Source organism: Medicago sativa, chromosome 3 (assembly GCF_051527215.1).
Source record: "Medicago sativa cultivar Bolivia chromosome 3, Bolivia_mono, whole genome shotgun sequence".
NCBI classification, from domain to species: domain Eukaryota; kingdom Viridiplantae; phylum Streptophyta; class Magnoliopsida; order Fabales; family Fabaceae; genus Medicago; species Medicago sativa.
The window spans coordinates 100,673,466-100,692,371 of NC_140751.1; the positions used below are offsets into that span (position 1 = coordinate 100,673,466).

Here is an 18,906-nt window from a genome sequence, read left to right on the forward strand (position 1 = left end):
TTAAGTTCCTCATAGTCGGGGTAGACTACTTCACCAAGTGGATTGAAGCAGAGGCAGTCGCCAAGATAACAGCAGAGAGAGTCAAGAAGTTTTATTGGAAAAAGATCATATGCCGCTTTGGCCTTCCGAAATTCATAGTGTCAGACAATGGAACTCAGTTCGCAAGTTCAACAGTGGTAGATTTTTGCAAGCACTTAGGAATACAAACGAAATTCGCCTCTGTAATTCACCCACAAGCAAACGGACAAGTTGAATCCGCCAACAAAGTCATCCTCAACGGAATCAAAAAGAAGCTAGAAGCCGCCAAAAGTCTCTGGGCAGAAAAACTCCACGAGGTAAGCACATGTGGAAAATTGAATACGTAAATTCAGAAGGAAATTTAATTTCTCACTCATTCCCATCCTCTTTAATATTATTATGATATAATATGTAAACAATCAATGTAAGCTCAGGTACTATGGTCTTATCACACAACGCCCCACTCCACGACAATGGAAACGCCATTTACAATGGTGTATGGCACGGACGCCATGCTCCCTGTGGAAATAGATACTCCCACTTGGCGACGAGAGTCCTTTTCTGAAGAAGGTATCACCTTTTAAGTTTTCTGTTTAAACTAACATCTATGTATGCAGGAAAACCCACCAATCTCACAAGGACTTGAGTTTATAATTTCCTTTTTTCTCTATCAAAGCAAATAACGTAGGTTTGGCAGTCAGCATGGATATCATTGATGAGGTCAGAGAGCAAGCTCACATCAGAGAGTTCGCCGCCAAACAGAGAGCAGCTCGCCGCTACAACTCCAGAGTAATACCTAGAGAGATGAAGGAAGGCGACCTGGTTTTGAAACAAGTCGTCGCCCCAACCAGGATAGGAAAACTTTTCCCAAACTGGGAGGGACCGTATCGAATACGGGAGAAGTGCAATCACGGAGCATACAAATTGGAAGAGCTAAGTGGAGAAGCAGTACCTCGTACCTGGAACGTGGCTAATCTAAGACACTACTATAGTTGATTTTTCTGTTATTTATATTTCTATCACTAGTATTTCCAACAAAAATGATGTATGCGGATGCAACACCAAATGTTATCTTTAAACACTATTAATATTACGGGGTTTAGGTAGCACTCTTTTCCCCTGCAAGGGCAGGGGTTTTTAACGAGGCGCCTATTCCTTTCATATATCTTGTCTGCTCGCCACTGTTTATTTTTTCATTACAGATAGAACTTCGTTGACCACCAGAGATGAAGAGAGGTCCAAAGGACCTGCGAGCCCGTCAACCTTTAAGCAAGGCTCTGAGGGGTCTCGCCAAGTCAAAATAGTCAACCTTTAAGCAAGGCTCTGACAGAATGAAGAGAGGTCCAAAGGACCTGCGAGCCCGTCAACCTTTAAGCAAGGCTCTGAGGGGTCTCGCCAAGTCGAAATAGTCAACCTTTAAGCAAGGCTCTGACATAATGAAGAAAGGTCCAAAGGACCTGCGAGGCCGTCAACCTTTAAGCAAGGCTCTGAAGGGTCTCGTCAAGTCCAAGCAGACTCATTGACCATGGGGCAAAAACTCGCCTAAAAAGAAATTAATGTAGGCCCCAAAACCCTCAAAGCGAGACGGCGAACAGGATCTAAACCAGACCTCTGAAAAGTTCACTTTCGAAATAAAAAATCTACGTAAATGAAAGACCGCCAACTTCCGTCCAGGAAGCTCTAAAGGTAATTTACGTAGAACCCCGAAGGGGTTATGGCAGTCGCCCAAGCAAAGATCGCGGAAATTCAGCTAAACACAGGAGTAACCTTATAAAAGACCCAATAAGACCAAACAAAGTCAAAAGGTCGGCAACCACATCAAGAGGGCAACCACGCAACGTATAAACAAACAAAACAAATAGCAGGCCGCGACAAATGCAATCATCAAAGTGCATCATAATTTAAAGAGAGTCATACAAAATCCAAAGAAAAACCAACATCAAATTGTTCACAAAGGCGCTGTAATAAGCCGCCATAATTTAAAGTTACAAAAAGAGATGACATAAAAATGGTCGAGACTGGCAGGAATCACTCATCATCAACGAACTCGCCATCAATGATCACCTTAAAAGGGTTGAGCTCTTCCAGTTTGGCCTCAGGATTAAAGAAAAGCGCCTGCTCCTTAGCACGCCTAAAGCCATCATTAAAATAAATCGCAAGAGCTCGCCTCCCTTCATCTACGGCCGCCTCCGACTTCCCTAAGGCAGATTTAGCCACATCCCTCTCCGCCTCCGCGGCCTCTTTGGCCTTCCTCATCTCTTCCAGAGCATCTTCGGCGGCCTTTTTATCCCTCAACGCCTCCTTCAGGCGGCCATCTAGACCAGTGGACTTGTGTTTCCATTTCTCAACATCCTCAGCCGCGTCTTTATATTTTTTCTCCACCGAGTCCTGCTTAATCTCCAGGCAGTGAGCCAGCAACAGCGTCCTCAAGGCGGCAGAGCCAATGTCGGCTACCAAGTCGCTACACTTGGCCTTCACCCCAGCCTCGACATCGACCTTTGCAAAAGGCACTTGTTCTTTCAGGTACCTGCAAGACACCAAACATTAACGGCGTAATGAGTCAACTCTCAGACAAATAAAGAAAATCAACTAGAAGACGACCAAAAGAAAAAGCATACCGACGAATGTCGAACTCAGAGTGCCAGAAAGACTCCATAACTTCGTCGTTCAGCGACGTTCCGCCAACTTCCTTCCCAGACGGAGGGCGACCTCCAACACCCTTAGCGCCTCGGGACGTCCTCGCCTTCTTGGACGAAGGAGATTCAACGGCAACAACGTTCGGTGCCCCACCAGCGGTCTCCAGATCCTCCACCTCTATAACCCCAGCGTCGCCCTTTCCAGTAGGCTCTTTGCGTTTTAGCTTCCTTAAGGAGACACCCGCCGGGCTGCTGGACACATAGCCGTCCGGGTTCTTGCTCTTCTCGACCTCGGCGAGATACTTCCTCATCTCTGCTCCGGTAAGGGGCAACATCTCCTCTGAAAAGAAAATCAAAGTACAAACCAGTAAGTAACAACATGTGATAATCTTTGAAATGAAGCCTAACATGAGTAGTGAAGAAAACACTCACGTAAGTAAGCATTCAGACGAACCATGTCGCCCTCCCTATTTAACAGTTCGTGAATATTGAGTAAAGGGGCCTCCTCCAAAAAGTCCACGAGAGCACGCTCGTAGGGCGACATGGCCTCACGAACGTATCCTTTCACAGCCAAAGGAGCGCTGGTCCACCTAAGTGGAAACTTGGGTACCCCATTCACCAACACAGAAGATGTAGAGCATTCCGGAGCGCCCTGTACTCTAACAAATGTATCTCGCCACTCTTTCTTGAAGTTACACGCATAAGTAGGAAACAGCCTTTTTCTAGAATGGGCCGAAATAGAGATCCACGTACCCTTGTTAACGTCTCTGGTCCCATAGAAGTGGAAGAAGACGCCCACCGCAGGCTCGAAACCCAGGGACTTGCACAAAACCTCGAAGGCGCGAATAAACGCCCAGCTGTTAGGGCGTATTTGGGTGGGCGCCACATTGAGGAGCCTCAAGACGTCCATCTCAAAGGGCGTGAAGGGAATTTTCACGCCAAACTCCTCCAAAAACGCGGTATAGACGAAGTACGATTCGTCGCCCTCGCCCATCATCTCCTGATCACACGCGCGCTCGTCAGGATCGCAGGACAACAAAACCACGTCCTCCTCTCGTCCAGTTGCAGAGATGTTAAACTTACTCCTGAAGCTGTCAAGAGCAGAAACATCAACAAACAAGGACTCTTCCAACCGTACTTCCTCGGCAAATGAAGCCATTTCTGTTGACCTAAAAGCGTTTTCGTCTCCGACCAACTCTAAGGGTCTGTTTGGATGATCAAAGAAAGTGAAAGGAAAGAAAGAGTGAGGAAAGATTATATGAGGATAGAAAAAGAATAGAAAGTGAGAGGATTGTTTTGGTTGTTTGGTTTAAAAGAAAGTGGAATAGAAAGTGAAAGGAAAGAGTGATGTGTATATATGTAAAAAGACAATTACATCCTTAAAAAGTTTTGGCTACATATGTCATTTTAAATTAAATATTGTAAAAAGACAATGCTATTTTGGACATTTCCCATAAAGTTGGTGCATTCCTCTTTGTTTCCGTCCTCATGGCTGTGGAAAGTTTTTGAGCGTGGGTCCCACCTCAAAACTTTCTTTCCTTACCCTTTCTTTGTCCTGCCAAACAGTGGAAAAGTACTGTAGCCCCTCACTTTCTTTCCCTATCCTTTCTTTCCCTTATCTTTCCATGGATCCAAACATACCCTAAGGGAGCCTGAAACTGACGAATCTCCTGGCACTCGTCCTCCTTATGAATCGGCCCTGAAGTGGCAGACAAAAACACACAATCACTATCGCTGCCCGAATTGGCGCTAGATTCACTAGATAAATCGCTAAACAACTCCTCCCCGAATAAACCATCATAGTAAATATCCCAGTTTATTATCCCATCGGGACCAGTGGCATGTTTCAAGCATTCCTTCCTCAAACGGTTTTTCTCAATTGGATCAATGGGTTGAACCAACCTTCCTTTCTCGTCACACTCCCTAATCAACACCATACCTAAACCCGGACTCTCACGAAGCGTAACAAAAAAAGTAAAGTTTGAGAGGGGTTAGGGAAATGAAGAATACCTGTGAAGGAAGAATTGAAAAGTCTGCTGAAGTCGCCTAAGCCCGAGGAGAATTAAAAGAAGGAAGCTTGATCACTGCAAACGAAGCAAAGAAATGAAAACAGGTGAGAAGCCAAACACGTCCTTTAAAAAGGTAAGATCGCCTCGAGAAGCGTGTCAAGGACGATTGAGTGGAACAACGCCACGGGATCATGACACGTGGCGACCATCGGGGACGAGGAGAATACGTAACGTTCGGAAGGCGAGCTAGCATTGATCGCCCTACGGAAAACCTCGCCATAACTCCAAGCAGGACCCTACGCGTAAATCGGTAAACGCCCGAAGCGGGCGTTCGCCCAAGGCTGACGTCGGACGCATTCATCACTTCGCCTCTTTCCAAGACTCGTGCTTGGGGGGCTGTGGACCGCCAAGATACCCCTGGAGGGACTTGGGTGACCTCCAAAGGTCCACTCCTATGTCATCACCACTTCGCCTCGTCCCAAGACTCGTGCTTGGGGGGCTGTGGACCATCATAATATTCCTAAGGGCTAAAGATCCCTTCATAAAACCAGGGCGACCCCCGTAAGGGCCTAGACGCCCTCCAGAAGGAAAACCCCTTCATGAAGACCTGGGCGCCCTCCGTAAGGGCCTAGGCGCCCTCCAGAAGGGCCACCAGGCCCAGGCGCGCCTTCCAGAAAGGCGCCGCCTCACTTACTCTCTAGAACCCTCCTAAAATCATCAAAAGTACGCCAATACCCCTGTTCCTTGGGGACCAAGCAACCAAAACCCAAGCCCATAAGCAGGCTATAAATAAGACTCTTGAGAGCGGTCTAAGATCATCCAATAATCAGTCTAAAAACCCTAATACACGATTCCTAACCCTAGAATCCTTACCGTACTTTTGCAAGTACACCACAAGTTGAAATCTTAATAGCTGTTTTATTGCTAAGGTAAGGGAAAGGGCGCTCCATTTTTCATTTTATATATGTTTTTATTTGTTACTAAAATGATGATGTTTTGAACATATTTATGTATTGTACCATGCATGTATACTATGTGAACTTGATTTAGTATTCTTTGGTTAGGAGTATAACTTGATGTTTTCATGTTTGAATTGTGCTCTTGCATACTTTGTAAGTCAGAGTTATTGTCGGTGTAATCTGTGTCTCTAACAGGTGGTTAAGATAAGGTTAATTTAGTCGGATAGTCATTGTGAGGGATCTACTTTGTGGAGTTAATAACCAGGTGTCGCATGCATACATTCATTGTCGCGTGGTGCCCATAATTGGTTGGGACCCGAAGTCTTGAGTGCCCATAATTGGTTGGGGCTTATTGTTTTCTTTTGAGTGCTCATAATTGGTTGAGGCTCGTAATCTTCTTTTGGTGCCCATAATTGGTTGGGACCCGTGGGGTATGTGGTGTCCATAATTGGTTGGAGCTACGGTGGAGTGTTCATAATTGGTTGAAGCCCACAAATATCTACGAAGAACTTTTGTTGCCCTATAAGGGAGGTGATATCCGAATCATTGGTGTCGCATATAGGTCAACTTTATGGTGTCATGCATTTGTCGAGTCCAATGGTGTCTTTGGGTGTTGACATTTTGTGTACTTTATATTAGTATTTGTTCTATTTGCATGCCTTTAAATACATGTTAAATATATGTATAACTTGTATATTTGTTGATGTTTGAGAGTTGACCCTTTTCCGTATTTGAAATCAGATATTGATCATGACCTATAGATTGAGGCTCCGAGAGATGTGGACCTTTGGTGCGCCTTGACGAGATTTTATCACAAGCATCCAAAGTTATGACCAGCTAGAGTGTGTCTTTGGGTAGTGAAAGGTTGGAAGCCTTGTTATTAGGAATTATATTTATTGATGTAAAACAACTCTGATTTACTATTGTGAAAATTCAAGAGAAACTTACTTATTCATTTATTTTGAAGTCAAAGAGTTCTCATATACTTTTATTATTTAAAAAAAAAAATGTTCATTTTTTTCACTAAGAATTTCATAAGTTAATCTCTCAAATTTTTGGGTCGTTACATACTTAGTACTCTTACTTTTTTTTTATAGGATTTAAAAAGGAAGGAAAAAAAAAACCTAAAAACAAAGTTCATGAACATCAAGACTCAATACGGATTTCAACTACAATTAAACGGTGTGTCAAAAGATCACACTTACTCCCTCTGATTGCATATATAAATGTGATTGAAGGGAGTAATCTTAAAGCCGAGTTTGATCAAGAAAATTATGCATTAGTTTCTCTATCTAAACACATGTTGGAAAAAAAAATGTTTGGAATATGCCTTCCTTTAAACCAAAAATCTTCACCAACGAAGAAACTTATACATGTATATGTGAGTGATACGAATGTTGAAGAAGATAAAGAATTTCTAATGAATCGGTTTTGCAAATAACATGCTGGATAGAAATATTGATTACCAACATCAAATCATGATACATCTTAAATAGATCAGCAAAAAGCACATCCCTTAATCAAAGTTTTTTATAAAAAGAACCAAAAAATTGAGCATTTTTGTTTTTTTTTAAAGGATCTGAGGGAGTAATATATTAAGTATCTATGTCATTTTGTATTAATAAAGATAGAAGATAGAGATTGTTTTGTAATTACAATTTAATTGGTAAGTACAATGGCATTTGATACGTAGAATGTGAGTTCATATTCAATTCTTCATTTATTTGAGTTTTGCCATTGAACTCCTTTGATAAGAAAAAAAAACTAGATAATAGCGTGTGAATGATTGTATGGGTCAATATTTGTGTAGCTTGTAACCATAAATTGAAACGATTTTTTAACACGTTTACTGGTAAAAAAACGTAGAAACCACAAATTGAAGGGTTTTACTTGGTGACATAGTTTTTGGAAACATCAGTGTATTTTAGATGATAGATAATAATAAATGAATGATTAAAATAAATTATTTAGAAGAGAAAGTGATTAATTAAAAGAGAAATATGAATAATGTCACCAATATCACTAAAACTTAATGTTATCTAAGTGATATTCCAAATTGAAACGATTAGCATGTTCACTGATGATTAATATATATTTTTGATTGTGTATTTAAATGATTTGAATTTGTTGTATTTATGATCATATCAGTTTTATATGATCACTCACATAAACAAGTATATGGTTCTTTGTTGATGAAGAGTTGTAGTCTGTAGAAACAGAGAAAGATATTGAAAGACATTTTATTGATATGTATTTCAAATACAAGGACGAGCTCCTATTTATATTATAGGATAGGAGACAGAGAAAGTAATTACATATAAAGGCTAATTAATCCTAACATAATTACAATATAAATTACAATAATGAGCTAATCACAACATATCGTATACATTGATATCGCCCCTCAAGTTGGACTATGGATTGAGCATAGACCCAACTTGGCAAATAGATCTGAAAAAGTAGGATAGTGCAATGGCTTGGTGAAAGCATCAGCCAATTGAGAGCTACTGGGCACCGGTAACAAATGGATGAGCTTGGAGTGAAGTTTCTCTCTAATTACATGGCAGTCAAGCTCGATGTGTTTGCTCCTTTCGTGAAAAGTGGGATTGTGAGCAAGATAAATTGCAGATTTACTATCACAGTAAACGACAGCAGGAACAGAAAAAGCAACCTTAAAATCAGTGAATAAGTAGTTTAACCACTGAATCTCACAAGTCAACGAAGCTAACGCTCTATACTCAACTTCAGTTGACGATCGTGATACTGTATTTTGCTTCTTGGATTTCCACGAGATGAGTGAAGTGCCAAGAAGTACACAGTAACCAGTTACATATTTTCTGGTTTCAGAACATCTAGCCCAATCAGAATCAGCAAAACCAGACAATTTTAGAGGACTAGATGCAGAAAAAAATGCCATTTGCTGGAGCAGACTTGAGGTATTTTAATATGCGGATAGCAGCATTGTAATGAGGAACTAGAGGCTTAGAAACAAATTGACTTAGGTGCTGGACAGAGTAACATACATCAGGTCTGGTATTTGTCAAGTACAAAAGTCTTCCAATTAGTCTTCTATAAGAGGAAGGATCAGGCAAAGGTTCACCATCTGTACTAGACAACTTTGTAGTGGGAGTAAATGGAATATTTGAAGGTTTACTGGCCAAAAAACATGTGTCCTCTAATAGTTCAAGTGTATACTTTCTTTGATTAACAAAAATGCCTTTATCAGACCTTGCTATTTCCAACCCCAAAAAGTACCTCAATTTGCCAAGATCTTTGATTCTAAATTGTTGATCCAAGAAATTTTTAACATGCTGAATTTCTTGGGTGGAGCTACCAGCTAACACTATGTCATCAACATAGACTAATAAAGCAGTGAAATGGTCAACAGTAGATTTAATGTAAAGGGAATGGTCAGATTGAGATTGAACATATCCCAAAGAAATCAAAGCGGATGATAATTTAGAGTACCATTGCCTACTAGCTTGCTTTAAACCATATAATGATTTTAGCAATTTACAAACCTTTGTTGTCGAACCGGAAGATGAAGAAGGATAGCCAGGGGGCAAAGACATGTAGACCTCTTCATTTAAATCCCCATGGAGAAAAGCGTTATTTACATCCAATTGTTCCAAATGCCAACCCTTAATGGATGCCAATGCTAGCAAAACTCTAACGGTGGTAATCTTAGCAACCGGAGAGAAGGTATCAAAATAATCTATTCCCTCCATTTGTGTGTACCCTTTGGCAACTAATCTTGCTTTGTACCGCTCAATGGAACCATTTGCATGATATTTAACCCTATAAACCCATTTACATCCAACATGAGTTTTTCCTTGAGGTAAATCAACCACAGTCCAAGTTTTGTTTTCATTTAGAGCAGATAATTCGGCATCCATGGCCTTTCTCAAACAATCATGTTTACAAGCTTGGCTAAAGGTTTGAGGTTCAGTATTAATAGAAATAGAAAGGCAAAAGGATTTGTAGTCAAGAGAGCATTTGTCATAAGAAATGACAGAAGAAATAGGGTAAGGGATACTAGAAGGACTGGAGGAAGTATTCGAAACAGAGTTATTGGTTAAAACAGAATTACAGTGATATTTCTCAAGATAACTAGGCCTAACGACAATTCTAGTAGATTTTCTAAGAGGAGGAGGATAAGGGCGAGGGCTGGGAATCTGATTAAGGGGTGTGGTGTCAGAAGATAACTCATCTGATACATGAGAAGAAGGATCAGGTTCAGTCATAACGGGTATAGGGAGAGAACTAGTTGGGGTGGATGGATCACTAGAAACAGGGTCATCAAGAAAAGTATGATGTGGAACAGGTTGGGATGAGGTATGATCAGAATGGTTATGTTGAGATGAATGCAAAGGAAAATTATGTTCATAAAATACAACATTTCTTGATACAAAAATATCATGTGAATTTAAGTCATAGAGAATATATCCTTTAGTACCATCTTTAAACCCCAAGAAAACAACCTTTCTAGCCCTAGAATCAAATTTTGTTCTATGGGCTTGCAAAGAGGTGGCGTAACTCAAACAACCAAATACTTTTAGATGAATAAGTGAGGGAGGCTGATTATAGAGTAATTCATATGGACATTTAAAATTGAGTAGAGGACTAGGAATCCTATTAATAAGATGAACAGCATGTTGAACACTAAAGTTCCACATGGTTAATGGAATACCAGAATGGAAACACAGAGACCTAGCTACATTTAAAATATGTTGGTGTTTTCGTTCAACGATCCCATTTTGTTGAGGTGTTTCAACACAAGACTTTTGGTGAATAATTCCTTTAGACAAAAAAAATCACTCATGGCAAATTCAATGCCATTGTCTGACCGAAGGCACTTTAAGCTAGATTTGAATTGATTTTCTATATAGGCAACAAATTGAATAAGACTTTTTCTAGTTTCATCTTTAGTTTTAAGAAAAATAACCCAAGTGAATATAGTGAAATCATCAACAAGAGTGAGAAAGTATTTGTGTCCTAAAATAGAAGTAGTGCTATAAGGACCCCACAAATCAGCATGTAAAATATCAAAAGGAGCATTAGATTTTGATATACTAATGGGAAAGGGCAATTTCTTTTGTTTAGCAAAGTGACAAGAATCACATGGTGACATGTTATTTTTATTTGGTACAAAGGGAAATTGCTTAGAAATGGTTTGTAAACCAATATCAGAAATGTGGCCTAACCTTAAATGCCATAAAAGAAAAGAATTTTTGGAAACAGAATTACAAGTAGAAAAGACAGAACCAGTTGGATCTCCAGTGTCCATGACATATAAGCCTCTTTGAAGTTTAGCTATACCAATCACTGCCTTGTAACAGTTCTGCAAAATTTCACAAGACTCAGATGTGAAATTTACAACGCAGTTATTAGTAGTAGTTAACCTAAAGACAGATATTAAATTCACATGAAATGATGGTATATAAAGAACATTATGTAAGGTAAGATTAGGTGACAACATGATTGTTCCAGAAATAGATGCATAAAGTTATGAACCATTTGGTAAAGAAACAGGGACAGACACAATTTTCTTATATGTGGTAAAGGCATCTAAGTTGAAGGAAATATGGTCATTTGCGCCAGTATCTAGTATCCAAAGATTGGAGAACTTACCATCACCATTGGAAGATTGAGAATTGAGGGCAAAAGGAGATGTGGACACATAATTTACAGTAGGAGAAGGATCCGTTTTCAACTGTTGAAAAATGCCAAGGATGCCTTGATATTGCTCTTGTGTGAATCCAAAAAGTGGAGTAGTGGATGATTTTTGAGTAGAATCATTTGTTGGAGACTGTGCTACCACTGAAATAGCATTTGATTGAGAAGAATTCTTGCTTTTACCTTTGTTGAATCCAGGAGGATAGCCATGCTTAAGCCAACAAGATTCCACAGTATGATTTGTACGGTTGCAAAAAGCGCACAAACGATTACCTTTATTCCCAGAACCTTGTCCTCTCCAATTGTTATGAGAATTAGATTTTCCTTGAAAGTTTCTAGATTGAGAGTTTGCCAATAACGCAGTTGAAGGTTCAGAATTTGGAGCATCATGAACAATTGGATCTAACAACACAGTATGATTAATTTCCCTTTCTTGTTGAATCAACATGGAAAAAACTGTATCAATATCAGGGAGTGGATTCATCAACATGATTTGAGATTTGGTGTGAGAAAATCGATCATTCAATCCCTTTAGAAACCTAATAACACAGTCTTGATCACGATAGGTTTTCATGGATTCAATAGCACCACAAGTACAAGCAATTGAACATTTACAGTGTGGTAAAGGTCTGTAATTCTCCAATTCATCCCAAAGAACCTTCAATTGTGTAAAGAAATCAGAGATTTCGAGATTACCTTGACGTAAATGATAGAGTTCTTCTTGAATATCAGAAATGCGGAATATATCACCTTGCGAGAAACGAGTTCGGAGATTTTTCCAAACGCCGGCAGCGGTGTCGATCCATAACACAGATCGCGCAATAGATTCAGAGATAGAGCGATGAATCCATGCAAGGACCATGGTGTTGCAGCGAACCCATGGACCATAAAGAGGATCTGAAATTGAGGGTTTGGTTAGGGTTCCGTCAACAAATTTTTCTTTGTTCTTGGAAATCAAAGCGATGTGCATAGATCTTGCCCAAGTGTGATAATTCTTGTGATTCAGAGGTGGAGCGACAAGAATCATAGCCGGATTCTCGTTCGGATGAAGGTAGTAGGGGTTCGCCGAGTTCGTTGAGAAATCAGAGTAACTTGAAGTAGCCATTGTAGAAGATGAATCGCAAGCAAGAAAGCGATGAAAAGAGAAAAGGAATCGCAAAAAAAAATGAGAACAACAATGGCTACCAGAGCTATATTCGCTCTGATACCATGTAGAAACAGAGAAAGATATTGAAAGACATTTTATTGATATGTATTTCAAATACAAGGATGAGCTCCTATTTATATTATAGGATAGGAGACAGAGAAAGTAATTACATATAAAGGCTAATTAATCCTAACGTAATTACAATATAAATTACAATAATGAGCTAATCACAACATATCGTATACATTGATAAGAGTTTTAGTTTAAAAGAACATATTTTTAACATGCGTTTAGAGAGGGTTCATTGAGTATATTTTTTTTACCAAAGTCAAACGTTCTTTAAAATTACGTATGATCTTTTGACAAACTCCTTCCATGAAAATTGAAGTCGATGTTAAGACTTAACACCCGTATTAATCGTATCGTTGTTTTAAGGTTTTTTTTCCTTCTGCCATCCTACCAAAGAAAAAAGGCAAATTCTACGGTACACCCAACATATTTGGGTGTACCGGTACACCAAACACTTAAATTTATAGTTAAATGAGTTGTTTTTTATTAAAAATATTATTTTTTATCTTTTATAATTTGTAATGATTAAATCTTATTCACCAAAAACGTCGATGAAATAAAATTGAATTTTTTTAAATTTTTATCGTTCATAATAGAGAACTTTGATAATTTTATACGATAATATGTACAAAAATTACTATGATTCTTATAAACAATAAATGATGTGTTTTTTCTTATGAAATGATATTTTCTAAAATATAAATGCCGACAAATAACTATTTATTTCATAAAATTATCATTAATTTATAGTTTTAAAAAGCAAGAGTACTGATACACCTAAATTTATAAGTGTACCGTAGAAGCTCCCTAGAAAAAATACAAGACATATGCGTTTTCCTAAGTAAGTAGAGGCTTAGAGCTAGGTCGTAGGGTCCACGTATAGATACGAAGGATCTGTGTGGGGACACAAATGAAGGATGGTTCACGTGGGTGCAGAAAGGGCAAAGCAAAGCAAGAATCCTGCTCTTTCCTCGAATGGTTTCGCTCATTCCCAAGTGAAATGACCAAAATATCCCTATGCATGTAAACTCACACTAGTGTAAATTACAACTCAGTTAACTCACGCTACGTGAGTTAACTCACGCTACGTGAGTTAACTCACGCTGCGTGACTTAAGTCACGTTGAAAAAACACACTGAAATTAGCTCGGGATACCACTGTTTTAATTGACTTGGGACTGAAATTAATATCAAGGACTGAAATTTCCAACACAATCATAATTTTAATGAAATATTGCCTTTGTTGTCAAATAACACACTGTAATAGCAGAATTTGAAGAAATTGTTGTTCTACAATATGATATTTATTACCAAGTGTTGTCAAATAAGATACATAGCATAGGAAAATTCAAATAAATCGTTATTTTATGCAAATGTCCCCTTTGCATGGTCCATTAGATCAAAAGAGCTCATAATATTATGGTCTTTCTATTAGATTCTACACTTTTTTTATCTCTGCTCAAGTGCCCATCACGTTGTGTATTTTCTAATTCACGTGAGTTAACTGACATTGAGTTTTACACTAGCGTGAGTTAACTCACGCTGAGAATAAATGAGATTTGCACTAGCGTGAGTTAACTCACGCTGCACAAGTTAACATGCGTAGGGGTATTATGGTCTTTTAACTTAGGAATGAGCGAAAATATTTGGGGAAAGAGCAGGATTCGCAAAGCAAAACGCCAAAAATTACCCAAGTGAACATCATTCTTCTAGGCTTCTCTTTCTTTTCCATTCATTGGCAAGATTAATTAATTAATTAATTCGACAATTTTAACATAGCAAATATGTCTGCTATATTTGTTAGCTATATATAATTAACATAGCAAGTGTATATGTCTGCTATATTTGTTAGCTATATATAAATCACGAATCCCTTTCCCCAAACGTTTTTGCTCATTCCCAAGTGAAAAGACCAAAATACCCCTACACAAGTTAACTTGCGCTAGTGTAAACTCAAAGTAAGTTAACTCACGCTGCGTGACTTAAGTCACGTTGAAAAAAAACACATTAAAACCCAGCGTGAGTTAACTCACGCTGAAAAAAAACACACTAAAACCCAGCGTGAGTTAACTCACGCTGAAAAAAAAACACACTAAAAACCCAGCGTGAGTTAACTCACGCCCGTTTTGTTTTTCTCTTTTCCTTTGCCATCACCAGTTCTATCTTCTTCATTGCTTTTTTCCCTTTTTCTCTCACACACACCAGTTAACCATATCCAATCTAGCAATCTCTATACTTCCAAAATTCGACCCACACCACTCCAATTCCTGGTGGTTTTTATGCTTAGTACTTTTTCATTTGCTTCTTATTATTCCAAATTAGTGAAACTTCAATTTTTATATCAATACTAGTCAACAACTTCCTCCAGTTCCATTGAAATGGCGAAGGTTTCAGGTGTGTAGTCATAGCAATATATAACTAAAGCACAATATTTTTAGGGTTAATTATGTTTCTAGTCCCTATAAAATAGCGACCTTGTAAGTTTAGTCCCTACTTAATTTTAATAGCATTTTTAGTCCCTATAAAAAAAAATTTACTTATAATTTTAGTCCCTGCTAAAACAAAGTTTGATTAATTATCCTTAAACTCTTAAATTTTTGAACGATTTTTTTGAGACAAGATTAGAACACTATGAAAGGTTCGTTTACTAAAATTTAGAATTTTCTGACATGAAATGAATTAAATATGAATTTTTTAAAACGACAAAAGTTAAAGATAAAAAGTAATAAAATCTGGATGTAGAAATCAAATTTTGCAATAATTTTTTGCGGACGAACTTTTAGTAATGTTCTAAACATGTCTGCAAAAAATTGTTCAAAAATTTAAGAGTTTAAGCATAAATTAAACAAATTTGAATTGAGTAGGGACTAATACTCAGTGCAGAAAAAAAAATTAGGGACTAAAAATGCTATTAAAATTAAGTAGGGACTAAACTTACAAGGTCGCTATTTTATAGGGACTAGAAACATAATTAACCCATATTTTTATATCTATTTATTGAAGAGCAGGATTATTTTTTTTATGAATGGCCAAAATATTATTAAAGCACCCAACCTCACAAGAAAAGAGGAAGGGGCAGCTGAAACACCAACAACAACAACAGGCCTCAGCGTATAGGCTTCAAGGCAATAACAGGAAAGAAAAATAAGGAACAAACAACTCCGGGGCCGGCCCTAGGCATTGGCCAGGAGTGTGACGGCCTAGGGCCCATGCCTGTAGGGGGCCCTAAAATTTTTTTTATCTACCAGGCTGTATATAGCAAGAACTGGATATTTCGGTGTGTATATAGTAAAATATACCAACAACAGGCCCGAAACATTGTAATTGAAGACTGGGTTGTATTGTTTTGGCCCTTTTGATGCAATTTGTTATATATACCATATATAAAACAAAAATTTCTATTTACACCCTCCCAAATAAAATCTTTGTTCATGATAACGTGCCAAGAAATTTTTGATATTTTTTGGGGCCCTTTGTTCCTAGTAATGTGTCTCACTAATATTAAAAATATTGGTGATATTTATTATCTAGAAAATTGGGGGAATCTTCACAGTTAAACAAATTATATTTTAGTTGAAAATGAGTCTACTAAAGAAATTTCAGTCTACTTCGCATGAGCAATTGTTCTCTAATTCTATGCTATTTTGTTTAGTTTTGGTTTCTATGAATTATTTGATTGATTTGAAGATGTTGCCTAAAAAAACTTGTATCCTGTAGTGAAAAGCGAAGAAAAAACGAAATGAAGCGCTAATAAAATCATAACAACAAACTAAAAGAGTTAATGATGTATTATGTAAGAGAACTTTTTCTCAAACTATGCCTAAGGCCCCAAAAATGCTAGGAACGGCCCTGCAACTCCCTAACCAGCCCACAAGACAGCAGCCATAGCCCCAAAACAGACACAACAATAAGAGAAGGAAATTACCAATAGCGGGACTTAACTCCCGTGATTTTTTTTTCTTTTTTCATCTGAGTTAACTCACGCAGGGGCAATTTCGGAAATTCACTTGAGAACGAGCAAATCCATTTGGGGAAAGAGCAGGATTCATAAATCACAAGGTCATAATCACTAATTATGTTCCAATATTATGTGATTGCTTAACAGCACCCTGCTCTCAAGGGTCCAAAAAATAAAAAATCTAAGGCTTAGATTGCATGGGTAAGTACGCAGTTAGAGTCTATTTAATATTTACTTAATTAGAGACAACATTATACCTAATTAATATTCTTCCCGCGACAATTAGAAACTAAGAGCAAGTGGATGTTGAGATATTTAAATTTAGGGAAATGTTAACCAGTGCCTCTGGGACGGTTAAGGGCATTAAATAGATATTCAAACGAACTAAAATAAAATATGAGAAAAGGGAAATTTAATCACATAAGGAAAACAAAACTATGGGACAAGAGTAAAAGATTTTTAAGTGAGTGAGTGAAATTACTAGACCTCTCAAAATAAAAGAAGAGACAAGTTATTCTCTCGCTATAAATAAAAGAATATTAACACTTTGTTAGATCTTGTATAGGAAGACTACAGCAAAATTTGAACAAAAAGAAGATGATTGTGCATAAATTCTAAAGTGTGTGTGAAACACATTAAGCTTTAAGTTTGATTCACCATCATTGGTTTAAGTAAATCAAATACAAATGAGATGGCAGTTAAATCCCTTTAAGATACTTTAAATTTTTTGTATTAGATTGCAACTCACATCAAACTTAACAAGTAATGATATTTTATAAAATAAAGTTCACTTGATTTCTTTAATAATCTCATGTATTAGAGAAATAAAAAACAATTTAGAAATGTTTTAGCACAACTTAGAAACACGATTATTTTTTATATCAAGTTAAGCAAGAATAACAATAACTTTCACATTAGCTTTCATGCACATGTGATATAATATAAATCATCAATTCTCTTAATGTAGTAATTAACTTTTTACGCAAAGCAACAATACCATTAAAACATGCACTTCATATTTGTGACAATTCATTTGAGCTAAACTCACTTACACAAAGCATCAATTCTTATTCTTTTTTTAATAAGATAGAAAAATATCTCCATTAACAAAGCTGGGCAAGGGCCATGGGTGATGCCTTACCCAAAATAAATCATAAGTTATCGCTATATAATTACATAAAAAGTTTGTAACTTAATTGATTTTTTTTTAACCGAGTTTTCTCTGCTAATGTATTCTCAAAGATGACCTAGGACCTCTAATTACGCCCTCACTTTAGCAAGTTCGAATGTAGAGCAGAGGATTCCTCTAATATGTTGCAAGGTTATTTCTTATTTTTTATATTATTTTTATAGAAAAAACTCAGAAACAATTCCTTACCCACTGGTCATACTGTTTCCATTAAAAATACAAAGCACCTACAAAAAATTATATTAAAAGATTGCATTATAAAACCATTATATTAAATGTTTATTTGTGTCTAATAAATACTAAAAGTGTCAGTAAGTTTAGTCCTATTTTTTATTGAGGGGTCCTATTTATTTTTGTTTTCTTGAGGGGTCCTTCTCTTTTCGAGGGGTTCTATTTATTATTATTATTTGATTAATTTTTTTCTTCTTTATGTACTATCTAAGAATAAACAATGGACTTTTCTCTAAAAAAACAAGAAAGAATAAACAATGGACTATAATTCTATCCAAAAAAACAAAAATGAATGGACGATTACTTGAACCGGATAATAACCAAATAGGCCTTTTATTTTAGATGACAATGAAACAAAAATAAATGACCCGCGCAAAATAAGTCACAAGAAAAGAAAAATAAATAAGAAAAATGGAGATGCGGGGTATCGACCCCCGTACAAATGAAACAAAAATAAATGACCCGCGCAAAATAAGTCACAAGAAAAGAAAAATAAATAAGAAAGATGGAGATGCGGGGTATCGATCCCCGTACATCTTGCATGCTAAGCGAGCGCTCTAGCATGAAAAATGGAGATGCAGGGTATCGATCCCCGTACCTCTTGCATGCTAAGCGAGCACTCTAGCATCTAAGCTACATCCCTAACACGTTCTCTAATCGTTTGTAATAATATTAAGGGGTTTGCTAAGATACATCCACTAGTTTTTATTAAGGTATGTTTTAGCAAAGATATAACTAAAAAGTTGTTAAATACACCTTAAGGTGAATATTGTTAAAAAACACCTTAAAAAAATAAGTGAGTGTATGTGGACCGTCATAATATTCCTAAGGGCTTAAGGACCCTCCAGAAGGGCTCAGACGCCCTCTATAAAGGCTCAGACACCCTTTAAAAGGGCTCCAAGGCCTAGGGCGAGCCACATTAAAGGCGCCGCCTCGTCAGCCTCTAGGAACCCTAAGAAGCTGCCTAAAATACCGTAAAAGGCTCCCTTTTACTCGGAAGTTAAACAGCTAAAGC

General features: G+C 37.5%; 1 protein-coding gene across 1 annotated transcript; it reads right to left on the minus strand.

The window, feature by feature from the left end:
• Window positions 1-10,523: 10,523 nt before the first annotated feature.
• Window positions 10,524-12,526, minus strand: LOC146942913 (uncharacterized). Its single transcript, XM_085758057.1, has 2 exons — window positions 11,254-12,526; window positions 10,524-10,963 (listed from the first exon to the last, which is right to left on the minus strand). The coding sequence occupies exons 1-2, from the start codon at window positions 12,401-12,403 to the stop codon at window positions 10,932-10,934; spliced, it is 1,182 nt and encodes a 393-aa protein (XP_085614183.1). The 5' UTR covers window positions 12,404-12,526; the 3' UTR covers window positions 10,524-10,931.
• Between the last annotated feature and the right edge of the window lie 6,380 nt (window positions 12,527-18,906).